General features: G+C 45.5%; 1 protein-coding gene across 2 annotated transcripts in view; it reads right to left on the bottom strand.

Moving 5' to 3' along the window:
- Positions 1–18,662, bottom strand: part of TCTN1 (tectonic family member 1) — a 21,405-nt gene extending 2,743 nt beyond the window's left edge. Inside the window, exons 1-11 of one of the 2 annotated variants that reach the window (XM_083514254.1) lie at positions 18,158–18,662; positions 15,847–15,967; positions 12,544–12,674; positions 10,191–10,360; positions 9,821–9,908; positions 9,156–9,265; positions 8,847–8,867; positions 7,532–7,657; positions 4,511–4,636; positions 3,540–3,622; positions 1,489–1,629 (exon numbers count right to left, since the gene is read on the bottom strand). In XM_083514254.1, the coding sequence (XP_083370380.1) occupies positions 1,489–1,629; positions 3,540–3,622; positions 4,511–4,636; positions 7,532–7,657; positions 8,847–8,867; positions 9,156–9,265; positions 9,821–9,908; positions 10,191–10,360; positions 12,544–12,674; positions 15,847–15,967; positions 18,158–18,515 (1,475 nt within the window). In that variant the 5' untranslated portion in view covers positions 18,516–18,662. The remainder of the gene's footprint in view (positions 1–1,488; positions 1,630–3,539; positions 3,623–4,510; positions 4,637–7,531; positions 7,658–8,846; positions 8,868–9,155; positions 9,266–9,820; positions 9,909–10,190; positions 10,361–12,543; positions 12,675–15,846; positions 15,968–18,157) is intronic. The other variant, XM_083514255.1, reaches the window with a different exon arrangement.

Genomic DNA, 18,662 nt, shown 5'->3' with positions numbered 1-18,662 from the left:
ATTTCTGTGTCAACAGTGCTGGATGGCAACCAACGAATGAACCACTCTTCAAGAGCAGCACATAAGGGCTACATGTGGAGCAGTCTAACCACGCCATTCCCATCTTTGGCTATTCTACTCAATGCGACGGTGCTACTGGCAATGTAAGGCGGGGTTGTATATTTGGGGGGTGGGGGCGGAGAGAAAACCAATAAATCACTTACACCATTCCCTTTCCTCCATTTTGTCTACCTGAGTCAAAAGGTGAGTTTCATTTATTTCAAAGGAGTTAGCATAAATGCAAAGAGGGGGGTCTGCGGTTGGTAAACTGGCAATTGCCCTAACAGTGGAAATGCAACCTTGGCTGGCAACTCAAGTTTTGCCAGAATGACACTCTGAGCAGGGGGTGGCAAGTGCCCACCCCACTGGCCAGGGCTGACCAAAGACATTTCGGTACCTGAAGCGAACCACAAAATGGCCCCTTGCCCCCAAACACACCAGGGAAGAAGGGGTGACTGAAGATCTATACCAGGAACAAAAGGCTGCTGAAGATGTGGCTTGGGGGGGGGTGCTGTTGATGCTGAGGAGGCAGCAGTTTTGGTCCCCAAAGAGCATACAGCTGTTGCTGAAACAGCAGCAGCAAGTAATGCATTCCTTGGCTACCCAATCTGCAGCCCCTGTGGATCCAGCCACCTGAGGCATTTACTTCGGCTTGCCTCATGGGCCTGCCGGGACTTTCCCTGGCATGCTGGGAATCAGCTTTACAGCCACCACATCTGAAATCATTGCAGCAGAGACCTCTCTCTCTCTCTCTTTTAGAAATGCCCAAGCAAAGGGTATTGGAAGGGACACAGCAGGAGGAGGGGGGGTGTGTGTGTGTGTGTGTGTGTGTGTGTGTGTGTGTGTGTGTGTGTGAAGGAACTGTATTAGACCATGCTTGCTGAAGCAAAGTACAAAATTCAAGATGGAGGCACCCAAGGGGCATGGAACTCTGCCACTCTGCTAAGTGAGATGCCAGCATTTTCCTTGCAACCTAACACTGTGATAAACAATTTCTTAAGCATGGAAGTAAGAATAGGAATGGGACGTGGGTGGCGCTGTGGTCTAACCCACTGAGACTTGGGCTTGCCGATCAAAAGGTTGGCAGTTCGAATCCCCGTGATGGGGTGAGCTCTCGTTGCTCGGTCCCAGATCCTGCCAACCTTGCAGTTCGAAAGCACCCTAAAAAGTGCAAGCAGATAAATAAGTACCGCTCCGGCGGAAAGGTAAACGGTGTTTCTGTGTGCTGCTCTGGTTTCAGTGTTCCATTGCATCAGAAGCAGCTTAGTCACGCTGGCCACATGACCCGGGAAAAAAGTCTGCGGACAAACGCCAGCTCCCTTGGCCTATAGAGGGAGATGAGCACCGCAATCCCAGAGTCATTCGTAACTGGACTTAACTGTTGGGGGTCCCTTTACCTTTTAAGAGTAGGAAATGGCATATGGCCTGTCGACTGGTTTCAGCCCTTACCGTAGTTGGCATCCAGACAGCATGCTGTACCCAAACAATACTGGGGTTCTGACTCCTTCCACAGCTAAGCAATCCTGAGCAGGTGTGCTCTTCATGAGGGTAAGCTGGCCAGCTTCATTTGTGCTCTGAACAATTCCAGATGTAGATTTAGAGTCAAAGAGAAAATGCACAACATCCAGAATCTGAAGGAGCGTCTCCACCCCCATCATTCTGCCCGGACACTGAGGTCCAGCGCCGAGGGCCTTCTGGCGGTTCCCTCATTGCGAGAAGTGAGGTTACAGGGGACCAGGCAGAGGGCCTTCTCGGTAGTGGCACCCGCCCTGTGGAACGCCCTCCCATCAGATGTCAAAGAGAAAAATAACTACCAAACTTTTAGAAGACATCTGAAGGCAGCCCGGTTTAGGGAAGCTTTTAATGTTTAATAGGTTATTGTACAGTGGTGCCCCGGAAGACGAATGCCTCGCAAGACGGAAAACTCGCTAGATGAAAGGGTTTTCCGTTTTTGAGCTGCTTCGCAAGACGAATTTCCCTATGGGCTTGCTTCGCAAGACGAAAACGTCTTGCAAGTTTGTTTCCTTTTTCTTAACACTGTTAATACAGTTGCGACTTGACTTCGAGGAGCAACTCATAGAACGCAGTGTACATAGTAGCCTTTTTTGAGGTTTTTAAAGACTTTGGTGATTTTTGAAGCTTTTCCAAAACTTATTTTGCAGCTATTTGGTAAGTTAAGCTTTTAAAACTTTTTGGGGGGAGGGTTGGATTTTGGGTTGGGGTGTTTGGAATTCAAGGACTTGGTGTTGGGAAGGGGTTTGCAAGAATCTGGAAGCTTGTGTGTGTGTTTTTTCTGCATTTTTATTATTTTCTGTGACCATTGAGCAACTCTGTGTTTTTTTTAAAAAAATCTGGATTTGAATTTCTGTGTGCTGGGTGGCTGGGGGAACAGTTGGGGAGGGGTTTGCAAGAATCTGGAAGCTTGTGGTTTTTTCTGCATTTTTATGATTTTCTGTGACCATTGGGCCACTCTGCTGTTTTTTTAAAAAAATTCTGGGTTTGAATTTTGAAATGCTCTTTACAGTATGTGTGACTTTAAAGAGCACTTAATAAACTCTTGTTGTACCAAATTTGGCTTTGTTTGGACTTTTTTTGAACATAGGAATGCATTAATTGATTTTCAATGCATTCCTATGGGAAACCGTGCTTCGCAAGACAAAAAATTCGCTAGACGAAAAAATTCGCGGAATGAATTTATTTCGTCTTGCGAGACACCACTGTATTTTAGTGTTCTGCTGGAAGCCGCCCAGAGTGGTTGGGGAAACCCAGTCAGATGGGCGCGGTATAAATAAATAAATAATAATAATAATAATAATAATAATAATAATTATTATTATTATTCTCTGAACTGCCTTGTCAGATTATTATTACTTGCTCCAGGTGGTGGCCATTCTTTGATCCTGGAGCTTTCTGTGCACAAAGCATGTGCCCTGCTATTGAGCCACTGACTGCCCCTTCCCCTAAAAGCCAGGTGCAAGACTGCAGAGGCGGCAGGAGAATCCCCTCCAGCCCTCTACCCATGCTGGACAGAGAGCCCAAGCCCCACCATGCCCAGCTAGCTCTCCAGCTTCTAAACAGCTTGCCCAAACCCAAGCACCACCCACAAAATGACGTGGCTTCTTCCAGCTCAGTGAGTTCAGAAAAGCAAAACAGGCAAAACCAAAAGAAAAACCTTGGGCCATTATCCCACTAAAACTCCCAAAACCAAAACAGCCAAGATGGTTGGCAATGCTCTGTTGTGTATGATGGAGTAAGACGGTTAATTCTGTGCTGACTGTCTGGCACCAGTTTCCAGGAGAAAATTTAGAAATTGCTAATTTCATAGTATTCTTTCCCATATGGAACTACTGTCTTCAGTTTAGGATTGAACAACTTAAAATTTCTCAGAGAAATAATCCTGAACAGATTCAGCCTTGAAAGAAATGAGCACTATGAAATGTAACTTTTTCCCAGGCAGGGACAGTTCTGCAGAGCTGTGATAAGTCATGAAAAAAGGATATCCAGCAGTCCGAAATCCAGCTTTTATTGGTAGGCCAACAACATAACCGGGGCTTCCGCTGAGACGAACAGGTTGAGTTTCTTGCTATGCGTGGAGGGGACATAAAATACAATACCACTTAATTTTCCATTAACCATTTGTGGCAAAGCAGCTAATATGAAAAATCTCCTTCAGGATTATAGATAAACTGAATTACTGTTTTCTAAGCAGTAAACCATTTGAATAACGGAGCTCATGTTACTATTACATGTTGCTTCAGGTACATGCAGAAGACACACAGGTATAAATGATTTTCAGAACCTATGCTTTGAAGGAAAACAGGAACACACTGAGCGACTGAAATCCTTGTTTTTTTAAGACAGCTGTGCCCCGCCCCACCATCAGCTCTAAAATATTGTTACAAACCAGCTTCCCACAAAGTTATTAAAAATATTTTGGGAAGCTGCAGCCCAAAGGTTTATCTGCCAAGGCTGGAAAAAGTCAAAGCATCTGTCAATAGAGGCTTGGGTTAATAAGAATCTGGGACAATGCTTGCCTGATTAAACCAACATGATTAAATTAACGAATTTAATAAGGGCCAGAGAAGGAAGATATCAAGAAAACGGATTTGTTGAGAAGTGGAGTTTATTTATTAGATACTGGGAAAAGTGTAAGATGTAATCAAAACCTATACACAATGTTGGGTGAAATACAGACTGAGCTATTATAAAGTTTGTTAAGTTCTGTAAGATAAAAAAACTAGAATAATCATATGATCATCAGGACTAACATATTAGGAGGTGATTATGGATGTTTAGACAAATTAATGTGCAAAATTAACCATGCACAGAGGAGACATAGATTGGTTATTGTATGGTATGAATGAAGCAACAGTAATTGAATTTGTGTTATAGTATAATATCGTGTAACCTTTTTAAATTTTTGTTTTGTTAAATCTTTTTGGATCTTAAAAATAATAATTTGGGAAATTACCTGAATGAAACGGATCTCAAAGGACTGCAATACAAAACGGGCCATCATGTTAATGGTCCCCAGGATCAAAGATACACCTGCACTGGCAATTTCACCTGCCTCTGTGAAGGTAATAAGGTAACTTGCCTGAAAAACAAAAAAACGTTTTGCAGCTTAACTAACAGGAAGGTCCACAGCTCTTTATCATTTACTAAGGGCTGCCACGGGATGCGGGTGGCGCTGTGGGTTAAACCACAGAGCCTAGGACTTGCCGATCAGAAGGTCGGCGGTTCGAATCCCCGCGACAGGGTGAGCTCCCGTTGCTCAGTCCCAGCTCCTGCCAACCTAGCAGTTCGAAAGCACGTCAAAATACAAGTAGATAAATAGGTACCACTCCGGCAGGAAGGTAAACGGCGTTTCCGTGCGCTGCTCTGGTTCGCCAGAAGCGGCTTAGTCATGCTGGCCACACGACCCGGAAGCTGTACGCCGGCTCCCTCGGCCAATAAAGCGAGATGAGCGCCGCGACCCCAGAGTCGGTCACGACTGGACCTAATGGTCAGGGGTCCCTTTACCTTTTTAAGGGCTGCCTCCTCTGCCCAATTCACTCACCAACCCTGCCAATCCCCCAAACCATGCCCCCACTCCCCTTACAGCTTACCCAAATCGCACTCTCTCTGTCGTCCTCCTCTTGATCCTGCCCCTCCCCCCATGTCATACTGCCCACCTCACACTGACAACACCAGTTAGGAGGGTGAGAAGAAGGGAAACAAAGAGCAACAAGAAACCAGGACACTTGCTGGGGAGCTGCCACAACCTGTCCGGACTTCCTCAGCTGTTTGCCTGGAGTCCCTTCCTGCCTCCATGTCCTTCTTCCTCAGCCTCCAAAGCTGCTGAAGCCAAAAAGGTGACGTCAGTGTGAGGTGGGGAGCTCCACCAGCCTTTCACGGCTGCTCCTGCTAGCCTGGGCTGCCCACCTGTTCGCTTGCCTGCCCATGTCTCTCTCCTCTTCACTCTCCAATGCTGCTGTTCTGTTGTCACGCTGTAGTTTGCAGCACTATCATTCAGCAGCTACACAAACTGCAGTATGGCGACATCCTTACATTTTTATTATACGTAACAAGGTAAGATATCCGAGATGGGAAACCTTTTTTCAGACCAAGGGCCACACTGCCGTCTGGGCAACCTTCCAGGGGAAGGCACAGGCCACCAGTTGGAAAAGCCAGAGACTCAAGAGAGCAAAGCAACAAATGGAAATGTTACTTTTATTCAGCAGGCTAGTTTCCCTCCGCTCCATCCAGGAAACCAGGTCAAAGACACATTCCAGTCAGGAAAAACACACAAGGGTATGAAGTAGGGCCGGTAAGAGGTGTGGCCTGGGTAGAGTACCCAGGGCCACATGGAGAGGCCTGGAGGGCCACTTTGGGCCCTCGATCTTAATACTGCCCATCCGATTTATATAGTGCCCTGGGCATACATTTCACCTCATCATGTAACAGGAGCAAAATACAGGTCCTTGTCCCATACAATCCAAATATTGATGTGGGGTGGGGAACCCAGAGGGAGAAAGATGGCTGCTCACTGAAATTTCTGCTTTACAGTGGTACCTCAGGTTACATACGCTTCAGGTTACACACTCCGCTAACCCAGAAATAGTGCTTAAGGTTAAGAACTTTGCTTCAGGTGGCGAACAGAAATCGGGCTCAGGCGGTGCGGTGGCAGCAGGTGGCCCCATTAGCTAAAGTGGTGCTTCAGGTTAAGAACAGTTTCAGGTTAAGAACGGACCTCCAGAACGAATTAAGTACTTAACCCGAGGTACCACTGTATATTCTAACTGTTACATTATTGTGATGTTGATTTTATGTATTGTTTTGTTTTTATGCTGCTATTTTATAGTTGCAAGCAGTATTGAATTCTTTTTTGGAAATATGAGGGATAGGAGTTTTTTAAGGAAAACCAAGCAAGCTCAGTTCCACGTGGTTATTAGGCTTTTTCCACAGCTGAGTTGAAAGTGCTTCACCCTGAGGTAGGAGTTTAGAATGGGCTTGATGGTTTACACTATGTTCTTAACTGTTACTATTGTTCATCCAGTGTTGTTATCAGCTGCCTTGGGCATAATCCAGTGGGAAAATGCAGCATGAATGAATGAAGGCACTGTCCGAGTTTCCTGGGAGAACTCTCCAGAGCAGCCTTTGCAGAGCCTGCTCTAGACGCAACAGAGAGTCCTTTGGTTTCTGATCCTTTGAGCAAAATGGGTCCAGCAGAACCAGCTCTTCATGCCTGTTGGCAAAGTGTCTGCTATTTTATGTTCATAACTGCAAATCTAGAGGGCAGGGGGAGTTAAGCAGCTGTATTTCAATGCAAGTCAGAGGAGTTGACCAAAAGGTAAGGAACAGACCACCTGTCTGCATGGCCCAGCTTTTTATTTGGATGAAGTTTGTTTACAGTTCTACATGTCACCTGGTTTCCAGAATGGAGTACAGTGGTACCTCAGGTTACATACGCTTCAGGTTACAGACTCCACTAACCCAGAAATAGTACCTTGGGTTAAGAACTTTGCTTCAGGATGAGAACAGAAATTGTGCTTCGGCGGCGTGGCAGCAGCAGGAGGCCCCATTAGCTAAAGTGGTGCTTCAGGTTAAGAACAGTTTCAGGTTAAGAATGGACCTCCAGAACAAATTAAGTACTTAACCCGAGGTACCACTGTATGTGGGTCTGCACGAGGGGCTGCATCCATTGTTGGCCTTCCTCAAAACAGATCCACTGAAATGAATGAACATTGGTAACAAGGGTCCATTAATTCCAATGAGTCTATTCTGAACAAAAATCGGTTGGCTACAATCCTTAGCAGGCACAAAGACTTTTGTGGTGACATTTTTTCAAAAATAAAAATAAAATTGGGTTGTGTTTAATGTGGACATAGTTCTTCATGAGGTTTTAAAAACTAAATTAATTTTTAAGTATTTAACCCGAGGTACCACTATACAAGCCTCTTCTCCTGTCTTTTCAAGAAATGCTGAGTTGAAATGGTAACTGCACACTTACCTCCAGGACCACGTTACTGCATGACTGACCATTCAATGTGGGGAGAATCAGAGCATCAGTGTTCTTCAAACGCGTGCGCAGCCCCTCCGGACTCTGCACGGTTATGGACTGGATGGTGATATTCACCTGCAAAATACAACGGATCAGCCTCAACAAACCCAGCTGGCTGCAATCTTGCGCACAAACCAGGCAAAGAGAACTTGGCACATTCGCTAAGCTTCTCAGGGCTTTATCAAGGGGAGTACCCTCTGAAAAGCACGTTTGTATGGCTGAGAAACTGACGTGCAGAGCTTCCATGGGAGAAAGCTTGGAAAGCTCTGGTGTACAGGAAGGAAAGAAAACAAATCCAAAAAATGCCAAGGGGAACAAAAACACATGCAAAACCTTAGGAACATTTAGAGGAGGAAGTAGAGAAGGGAAGGCTTGAGCGCCTTTTATCCAAGAAGATTTAAGCCAGCGCTCCCCTCACTGCTGACCCTTCCCTTGGAAAATGACAGGGACGAGGAGGAGGAGGAAGAGACTTGGATGTCACTACTTGAAGCTACGCTCTTCCTCTCTGTGATGGCATGGGGAAATAGTACAGTGGTGCCCCGCAAGACGAATGCCTCGCAAGACGGAAAACTCGCTAGACGAAAGAGTTTTCCGTTTTGGAGGTGCTTCGCAAAACGAATCTCCTATGGGCTTGCTTCGCAAGACGACAATGCCTTGCGAGTTCCTGCTGGGTTTTTCCCCTCCCCCCCTTTTTTCTAAGCTGCTAAGCCGCTTATCAGCTGATGCGATCAGCAGATAAGCCGCTAAAAGCCGCTAATAGCACTAAGCCGCTTATCAGCTGATCCGATCAGCAGATAAGCCGCTAATAGCGCTAATCCTTCAATGGGCTTGCTTCGCAAGACGAAAAAACCACTAGACAAAGGGAATCACAGAACGGATTCTTTTCGTCTTGCAAGGCACCACTGTAACCATCATTTTACAAAGGCGCTCAGCAACCCTCCCACCAACCCAGCATGCGCTTTGCTAGCACCTTCCTCCAGAAAAGACCAGGAGTGGGTGTTGGATGCAATTGTGAAAAGGAAAGGAGGAATTGTGAAAAGGAAGAGAGGGCCTGGTAGCTCCAGGTTTTTGGCCCAGCCAACCAACAATTGTAGACCCCTCACCATTGGTATGGCGGATGACTCCAGAGCCCCACTTAACTGGAAGGTCAATTCAGAGGCAATTAAGCCTTGATTGTAGCATCAGTGTTGTAAGAGACGATATCCAATACAAAGCGCCCACATATAAACAGCAAGTCTCTCAAACAGAATAAAGAGACACTTACCACGAGTCTTGAATCTGGTGCCTAGCGGGAATAATAAAGAAGAAGCATTTTAGACACAGCTGCATTTGCTTTTGCAAAAATGACAAGCGATTAAGCCTCCATCCCAGAATCCTCCACTAATAAAATTCAATTCTTGTTAGAAAACTGGGGGTCCTGCAAACATAAGTTATAGCTGCCGCTACAAATGGTGCTTACTTTTATTTCTGAATAAAAAGCAAATACACGTGCAATCCTGATTTCCTACCCCACCCCTCAGTTTGTTACATGCAAAATTCCACCCTCTGGCTGGTTCCCAAAATAATCACCTACAGCCAAAACACTAGAACTGGTGTAGAACTGCATGCTGAGGCCTGGCAGGGTGGTGCATGCATCTCCCGTGATCATCGTGTTGCATTTCACTGCCTGGTTCACAAGAAACCCTGGAGAAACCACAAAATACAAGAGAAGTGCCAAAAATATTTTTTCAGGCTACTAATAAATCCAACTGCACATCGGCGGTCAAACAAAACCACTAAAACGTTTTGCCAGCGGACAGGGACCTTTCTGTTTAGACATGCTGGCCTGTAAGTATGTTGCGATGGACACAGAGATTCAGTAATTGCTCTCCTGGTTTTACTGCTGTTTAACCTGTCTTGCTTTTATGCTTTTTATTTGACATTTTACTGCAATTTAATTGATTATACTGCAGAATAATAACAGCAGCAACAACACTTAGAAACGACATTATTAAGCAATATGATATATTAGCAGTGGTAATAATGATATTATTTGTTGTGAAACAACCTGTGATCTTCAGAGGAAGTATACAAATTTAATAAATAATAAATGAAAATACTTGTTAGCTACCTTGAGCACCATCTGGTGGAAAGGCAGGTTACATATTTACAAAATTAAGCAATATTTGTTGTTGGTTCAGATAAAGCCCAAACAGCAGGGTAGAAAGAGCCAGGAAAGGACAACACATAATCTCTGACCTGCAGGGTTACCGTGGGTACACCAGGCGAGGAAGAGAGGAGCAGGGAGATTTAGGAACCCATCTGATGTCTGTATGGGATCGTTATACTGTCAACAAAAAAAACACAGGCGGTTTTATTTTGAACTATAACCACCCCACTTCCCAGCTGGTAATGCTAAGAACCTTGGGACATTAAGGATATAGTGCTCGAGTTTGCTTTCCCTCCACATCCCTTTTCCTCAGATGCTGTGTCTTTTTAGACTGGAACCCTAAAAAGAAACTGTGCTATTTTCATTGATATGTGAGTCACTCTGAAAGTCTGGCTAAAGAGCTTCCTTTGAATAAATAATTAACAAAATGGGTGTACACATGTACCTCCCCACCTTTACCTTGTACTTGCTGGTACTGTTTGCACTTGTAGCCTGCCGGGTGTCCAACTCATCCTCCAGTGCAAGGTTGCTTTCAATACCAAAGGTATTGTCGCCAAATTCTTGAAGCAACCTATCAAAATTGTGCATAGTAGGTATTTCTGGGGCTTGGAACGATAAGGCAGCTTTGTCTGGGGGTGGGTAGAGAAGAAAGAGCGCTTCAATGTAGTACATTTAACTGAATTTTGGAGTTTATTCTTACTGAACTTTTGGGACTCATGGAAGTTCTGGGATCGCACGGGAAAAATGCCACCACGTATTGGGACAACAAGATTGGAAACAAGGTAGAGATTGCTTTAAGAGCATGTGTGAATGGCCATTGAGACCATGCTATAGGCCATCCCATAAGGGGAAGAAATTTGTCTACCCCTATCAGAGGCGGCGAGTTGCACCCAACATTTTTTTGGGGGGGGGGCATTGTGCGTGCATGACGTCACGTGTGTGCCACCCCAACCCAACCAGGCTCATTTGGCCTGCCATCCCCCAACTGCCCACTGCCTTACCTTTTGTTCATTGCCATGAGACTGAGGCTGCCTCACCAAGGCCATCCACTCCCCCTCTGCCAAAGCACTTTAGTGTGGAAGGTGCCTTAGTGATAATGAAAAGGACGCACCAGGGAGAAGACACTTCGCCCCACCACGTCCCTGGCAGAGATCACTAGCACACCTTCCCAGATGGAGCCCTGGTGACCATCAAAAGGATGTGCCAGGGCGAAGCGCCTCCCTGGCGGAGATCGCCAGCACACCTTTGACGAAGGCACTCTGGTGATCGTCAAAGGAACATGCCGTCATGAAGGTCCCCTCAACACCTTGGCCCACAGGAACTGGTGCACCTGATCCCTATAAATGTACAGAGAGCAGGAATAGTGATGTCCAGGAGACACGTTAACAGGGGCTGGAAGACTAGAGCAGAAACCAATGAAATACAGTGGTGCCTCGCAAGATGAAAAGAATCCGTTCTGTGATTCTCTTCGTCTAGCGGTTTTTTTCGTCTTGCAAAGCAAGCCCATTGAAGGATTAGCGGATTAGCGCTATTAGCTGATAAGCGGCTTAGCGCTATTAGCGCTATTAGCGGCTTTTAGCGGCTTATCTGCTGATCAGATCAGCTGATAAGCGGCTTAGCGCTATTAGCGGCTTTTAGAGGCTTATCTGCTGATCGGATCAGCTGATAAGCGGCTTAGCGGCTTAGAAAAAGGGGGGAAAGGGGAAAAACCCGGCAGGAACTCGCAAGACATTGTCATCTTGCGAAGCAAGCCCATAGGAGATTCGTTTTGCGAAGCACCTCCAAAACGGAAAACTCTTTCGTCTAGAGAGTTTTCCGTCTTGTGAGGCATTCGTCTTGCGGGGCACCACTGTACACTCAGGTGTATTTGGCTGCTTTTAGCTTTTGTTACCAACTTCAAGTCTTCAGGACGGGGCGATATTCAGATGTTAGTCACACTCAAGAGTTGACACATTGAAATCAAATAAATTTCTGTTGGGTATCACCCTACAGAACGGGGTTGGGGACCTGTGGCCTTCCAAACAGCTGCTAGACACTGACCCATAAGCTCCAGCCAGCACGGCCAATAGTCATGAAAGCTGAACTCCAGAAGCATCTGGAGGGGTAGTTTCCCAACCCTGCTATAAATCCCTCTAAAGTAAATCTCCTGTATTAATGAAATACTTATTTTATTATTTAAAGTATTTTTTTCTCAATTTTTCAACAAAAATAACACAAATAAAAAACAAACAAACAGCAAACACTTAAAAAAGATTTTTAAAGCCCCCCCTTCATTTACATACTGAAGGCAGTATGCAAGAAGCAAGAAATATTGGGGGGGGGTGCTTTTTGGTAAGTAGTTTACCACTTTCTGTAAGGTACCTTTGAAGGATCTGTATCCTGAAAAGCAGGATATAATAAAATAATTGGGATAAATTATAGGGGCATAAATATAAAACCGTAAAATAACATTGCCATAATACACAGAGGCAACTAAAGACAAACGGAGCAGACTAAGCAAGAGCCAACTATACGCTTTAAAGTGTCTTGAAGGAAGTTCTGACACACTGCGACAAAATGACTGTATTGCTGGCAAAGGAATTCCACAGAGAAAGTATGAAGTTGGAGATTAGTGAGTGGCACATTGTATGTCTCCCTTTCATCCTCTCTCCACCGTGTGTGTGTGTGTGTGTGTGTGTGCGCACGCACGCCCCCCCCCACACACACACAGAGATGACAGGCTTCTTCTTTCTCTCTTCATCTCAACCCTCAACACAAGGCCTTTGAAGAATCAACCAGACAAGAGGTTCATGCCCGACTTGGCTCTACTTACTGTTGGTGGACTGAATACAGAAAATGCTGGGGTTGACCTTGTCGGCTAATTGAAAGATCCTCTCTGGGGGATGCGCTGTTGGATCTATTGAATAGAGAGCTTCTTGCTGCCTGCAGAGATGCCTGTCACCTCTGCAGGGGAAACAAACATAAAAAATAAAGCTAAAAAACCAAACAAACCTCTTTTCACATAAGACATCCTTATAACACAGGGCAGGAGCAGCCCACTGAATGCTTCTGGCACCTGACATGACACTGCAGCAACCACAGGCTATTATAGCTCACCACTCAAGCCTCAGACACTAAAAACAAGGCATATAAATGATAAAGATAATTTATTACAAATGATTCTGGGGAAAGGGTCTAAAACAGCCGGAGACCCTTACTGATGTCATGCAACAATATCAAATCATACAAAGGAGATTAACAAGGAATATTAGATACTGTTCAATAGATTTTCAAGCTGCAACCTTCCTTTGGAGTGATATTATCTGTTTATATATGTATATTCCTTTTTAGCCCTACGAAAATACAACTGTTAAAAGTAATGAATGGTTTCCTGTATGAGACAAAGGAAAGTTTTCTATTTACTAGAAGTGTAAATGCGTGGCCACCTCTGAACAGCAGCAGAAGCCAAAGTGGAACAAACTGCAGGGACCTTAGTTGTCTCTGTGGAGAATTTCCGATCCCCCTTTTTCTGCCACCCAAAAGGCAGGTGTGTGAAGAGAGAGCAGAGGCGGTTTCACCCCAGCGCCTCACGGGGCCTGGGCCAATGCAGCTTGTTCCTCCCTCCACTTTTCAACATTGTGGTGTATCACTATATTGGGATGTTTGGCTGATGATACATTGCAATGTTGAAAAGCTGATATCGCCCAGCCGTACTCTGCTGAGGGCTAGATTCAAATCCTGGCTCCGTCACATAGGTTTGAGTGAATCTCTTGTCTCACCTGATACATGTGATTACTGCTATGACCAATGAGAATGGAGCTGAGAGCACATTATAGATCAGCTCCCCTGCAGCGGCTTCACCTGCCACCTCTATCGTTCATTTTAAGCTTAGGTTTCTAATTTTTCCTTAGTTCTAACTTGTATTTATTGTTAGTAAGTGATTATCGGTAAGAAGAATGTCAATGCAAGGATGTGTTTGCGTACAATGCCTGACATTTTAGCAGCACTTTCCAGAGGGAACAGCACAGAACATAAACACATGTGATTTGCCTCTCTACTGGCAAGGCCACATTTCTTTTCATAACAGAAAATTCATCTAAAATTCAATACACTTTTGCTTTGCTGTCTCTAAGAGCTCTGAAAGTACCTGAACGTGGGTGGCAATCAGCAATGTGGGCCAGAACAATGGCAACCATCAATCCCAGTGATGGGGTGATTCATTTCCCACAGAGCTGGAAATAAGCCCTCACAGTGAGATTGGGCTGATGTATAGAGAAGGGAATAGTTTGATAAGGGTGGCCTTTTGTCCCCAGAATTCACAGTTATTTCAAGCAATCTTCTTCTTTAAAAAAAAAAGTGAACAAAACCGGTGTTTCAAGCCCTGAATGCTGCAATAAAAACTTGCTGGCATATTTGCATTCAACAAAAATGCCACCAACCAGCCTGGCTTTATTTGGTTGTCTCATTCACAACATACAAAAATACCAGAGGCATAAACAGCTGTTAAGAGGAAAGCAGCTAGATTGCCTAGAGAAAGAAAACCAGAGCAAAACGCCCCATGCATAATGTGTGGTGCTTTAATAAGACAGAGCGGGGGCAGCAGTGGGACACGAATAGCACATGCTGTATACATAAATGCATCCTTACAAAAGATCCCTCGATGGGTAGAGAATTATCCTTCCGGTATGGAGATATGAAAAGCATTGCAACACTTCTTTTTAATTAATTCTGGGATATCAAAGCCAGGAATTTTGTGCTGGATTTTGTGAAATTGATCACAAAGCAGAAATGCACAACTCTGCATATTCAGAGAACATAATATGGCACTTTACAGTGAGTTTGTGGCTTTAACACCTGCAAGGCTAGCTTGAAAAACTGTGGGTAACGGTCAGTAACATCAGAAAAGGGGTTGAGAAGGCAAGATAGTTCTTTTCTTGGCTAGTAGAAGTTTGGCAACATTAACATATGTGAGCAAACTCAGCTCTACCTGCTCAGTTTCTATAATCTACTCCTCTTAGCCAATAGCCTGGATTACCTTCTTGCGAAAAATAGTTTTTCCCTTTTCAACACAGCCCTGTTAATAAATACCCCAGGAAAAAAAGCTTTCTTCTGATTTAAATATTTTTTACTCTGCTCTTCAGCTGGAAAAGGCCCCCAGAGATTTTTAAAAAGACAATGAGAAAAATATTTCAGCCCAACAGATATACAAAATCCTTATCAAAGCCAGGGAAAAAACAATGCTATCCAGGGTTGTAAAGACTGCAGAGAGAATTATTGGGTGCACTCTTCCCACCTTAGATCAAATCTATGCTGCCAGGTGCCATAAGAAAGCGGCAGAGATAGCACAGGATAGTACGCACCCCGGAAATGATCTCTTTCAGCTTCTGCCTTCTGGAAGAAGGTATAGGGTTATAAAGACCAGGACTAGCTGTCTGAGAAACAGTTTCTACCCAAATGCAATTCTGATTTTAAACGCAGTATAAGGAGTCTCTATAGTATATTGTATTTCAAAATGGGGTTTCAGAGTTTTTAGGGGTTTTTGAATGTCTTATGTAGATTTTTCAATTTCATCGTTCTATATGGGACAATGACAATAAAGATATCATATCGTATCTGTCTCAAGCACCATTTCTTAATATCTAAACTAAAAGTATTTTATATGAATATTATTAAAATAGAAGTTCCTGAATGGAAAGCGGGGGGGGGGGGTCAATTCCAACATGTAGCTTCTTACTCTTATGGGGCTGTACCACCTCAGAATACTCAAAGGGACACATCTCCATTTCAAAACCACTCTGTATATGGAACGCTCATCCATCAGAGAGACTGATGTGCTGACCTTTCACATTCATGCACATTCTGATGTGGGGAAGCTTCCAGAGAAATTACCTCCCCCCAAGTATTTTGGGGTGGCATAGGCCTACAAGCCATGTTCAAAGCTGCATATTTCAACTAGCTCTACTTTCCATTCCGCTCAGAAGCTGCACTGCACTGGGTTTACAGACTGGTTTTTAGGCAGACATATGCCTATAGATATTCTGAGGCTGTACTGCAGCACAGACCCTTCTTGAACTTATGAATCTGTTCAAAGGTGCATCTTTATATTTCAAGCCATGAAGAATGTGCAAGCACTTACGTGACAACAGGAACTGAACACATAGTGAAGAGGCTGAAATCTGCAGCAGTGCATATGGGGTCACAGCAACAATTTACATCACACTGGTCCACCAGGAGGTCACAGACACACAACTCGGCCACTGAAAACAAACAGGTTTTGACAAATAGTACTGAATGTTAAACCTATGGGGGGGGGCGCGCAAGGAAGTCCCTCTTCCAGGCGCAATACTGGATACGGCCCAACTTCTTTCTTCTATTATATACAGAGCCACAAAACCAGAAGGTTTAAAGGACTTGCTTTCATGCATAGTCTCTCAAAGGCTTCTTCTCCATATTCATGCAGCTTATTGTGTGCATTTGAATACTAGTAATTTGTGTTTATATGAATGTACAATAAGGGGGCAGAAATACTGAAATGGGGATACTGAAATAGGGTCAATAAATGAACTTGACCTAATTATGACTTAGCTGGCTGCATCCCCGTTGTTTTAAAGATTTTTAATGCTTTTTGTTTCCAATGGGCTTGCTTTTTGGTATCTAATTTTAAAACAGCTCTGCATAATCTGCTGTGTCACTCATCCGCCCTAAAAGAAGCCCCCCAGAGCAAACCAAAAGGTCCCCCTGGTTCTTCATCCTTCCATCCGTGGCAGAGAGCAGCCAGCTGCATGCACCTGCAAGAGGTACCTGCTGCCACATGTCCCTCCAACACCTATCAAAATGCAGAGCGATGTGGCTTCCGAGCAACAGGGGCTGAACTTGTGCAATACATGTGTATAAGAAATTAGCAAAGATCTATCATAACAGTGATAATCTATGCTGGAAAAGTAAAGAAAAGGAGGGTACCTTTTATCATATGTGGTGGACCTGCCCCAAGGTGAAAGACTTCTGGGAGAAGATTTATAATGAATTGAAAAAAATGTTGAAATATACATTTATTAAGAAACCAGAGGCCTTTCTTCTTGGAATAACAGGTTTAGAATTGCCCAAGAAAGATGTTAATCTGTTTTTGTACGCCACAACCGCAGCAAGAATTTTGTTAGCTAAGAATTGGAAAACACAAGAAGTCCCTACAATGGAGGGATGGCAGATGAAGATGATGGATTTTTTGGAGCTAGCCGACCTGACTGGAAGAGTCCGCAACCAGAAGGAGGAGTACCAGGGGGAATGGATGAAATTCAAAGACTATTTAGTTAAATACAGTGGTGCCCCGCAAGACGAACGCCTCGCGAGACGAAAAACTCGCAAGACGAACGTTTTTTTCATTTTCGAGTTGCTTCGCAAGACGAATTTCCCTATGGGCTTGCTTCGCAAAACGAAGCTTGCCCCCGCACCCCGGACCTCTTTTGAAGCAAGGAGCGGCGGGGAGAAGATCGCTTCTCCCCGTTGCTAGCCCCGCAATCTCCGGGGACAGAGGGGAAGGCGCGCGTGCGCCTTCCCCTCTGTCCCCGCAACGGGGAGAAGCGATCTTCTCCCCTCCGCCCCTTGCTTCAAAAGAGGGGACAGAGGGGAAGACGCACGCGTGCCTTCCCCTCTCTCCCCGGACCCCTTTTGAACCAAGGGGCGGCAACGGGGAGAAGCGATTCTCCCCGCTGCCCCTTCCCTTGCTTTAAAACAGGTCCCCTCTGTCCCCGGACGGTCTCCATAGGAACGCATTGATTGATTTTCAATGCATTCCTATGGGAAACCGTGCTTCGTAAGACGAAAAACTCGCAAGAAGAAAAAACTTGCGGAACGAATTAATTTCGTCTTGCGAGGCACCACTGTATGTTAAGATAATTTAAGATAATTGGAAAAACTTGCAAATACCAGATAGGCTTAGGATTTAAACAGATCATGTTAGAGATTAATAGGTTTAAAGTTAAAATAGAAAGAAAGAAAGAAAGAAAGATGTCAAGTGATTAAGTTATTTTTATAAGAAAATTGGTTTTGGAAAACTGTTATAATGATATACACTGAAATTCTACGAGGGGAATTCGAGGAAGTCACTTAACAATGTTACTAAGATTGGTTTAAATACAGTTGAGATTTATGTTTGTTTGTTTAATTTTTTTTTGGAAAATTAATGTTAAAAAATTGGAGGGTATAAGAACATCAGAACTGCACCACCAGCGGGGCCAGAAGTCCGCACTGCTCAGCATCCTACTTTGAACAGCGACTACGCCGGAGGCCTCCAGGAAACTGGGCAGGTAGAGACGCCCCTCTGTCGCGCCTGCGCTGTGGTTCCGAGGTAGACTCCCCCTGTATCTGGAGGCTCCATTTAGCCGCCGGGCCTACCGCTTCTTCCCTTTCCTACCCTCCCCACATCGCTCATGGCGAGGCTGGGGGCTCACCGTCGGTCACAGGCGCGGGCCACGGACCAGGTCGGGGAGTCGTTCCGGGGTCCGGCAGCTCCGAAGGGACGGGCACCCCCGCCGCGTCTGTCGGACTGGGCTTGCTGCTGGCGGGGCCCGGGTCGGAAGTCCACGCAGGGCTGCTGGCGGGGCCCGGACTAGAGGAGGCCTGGCCGGGACTAGGGGTCGGGTGAGGCGGGGTACCCGCTGTCGGCGCCCCCGACGTGGCCTCATCCCAGCCGGTCGGGGGCTCCGAGGTGGCCGCGCTCGTTGGCGCTTCCGTGGACGAGGACAGCGGCAGTAGAAGGCAGGCCGCGAGGAGCCCCGGGAAGAACCGCAGCGGCGACCCGGGGCCCATCCCGCCTCCCCGTGAGGCCGCCGCGGCCTAGGCAACGGTAGCTATGGAGACGGCGCAAGGCACGACGGGAGCCTCGCCAAATCCCGCTGCAGACTTGAAGCCGGCGGCGGCTCCCGCAATCGCTTCGGGTAGAACAGCGCCGCCCCC

This window comes from Podarcis liolepis (genome assembly GCF_965112155.1).
Source record: "Podarcis liolepis genome assembly, chromosome: 7".
In the NCBI taxonomy this organism is placed as follows: Eukaryota; Metazoa; Chordata; class Lepidosauria; order Squamata; family Lacertidae; genus Podarcis; species Podarcis liolepis.
Note: the sequence above shows the minus strand (reverse complement) of the source record. Positions and strands in the feature narration are given on the sequence as shown.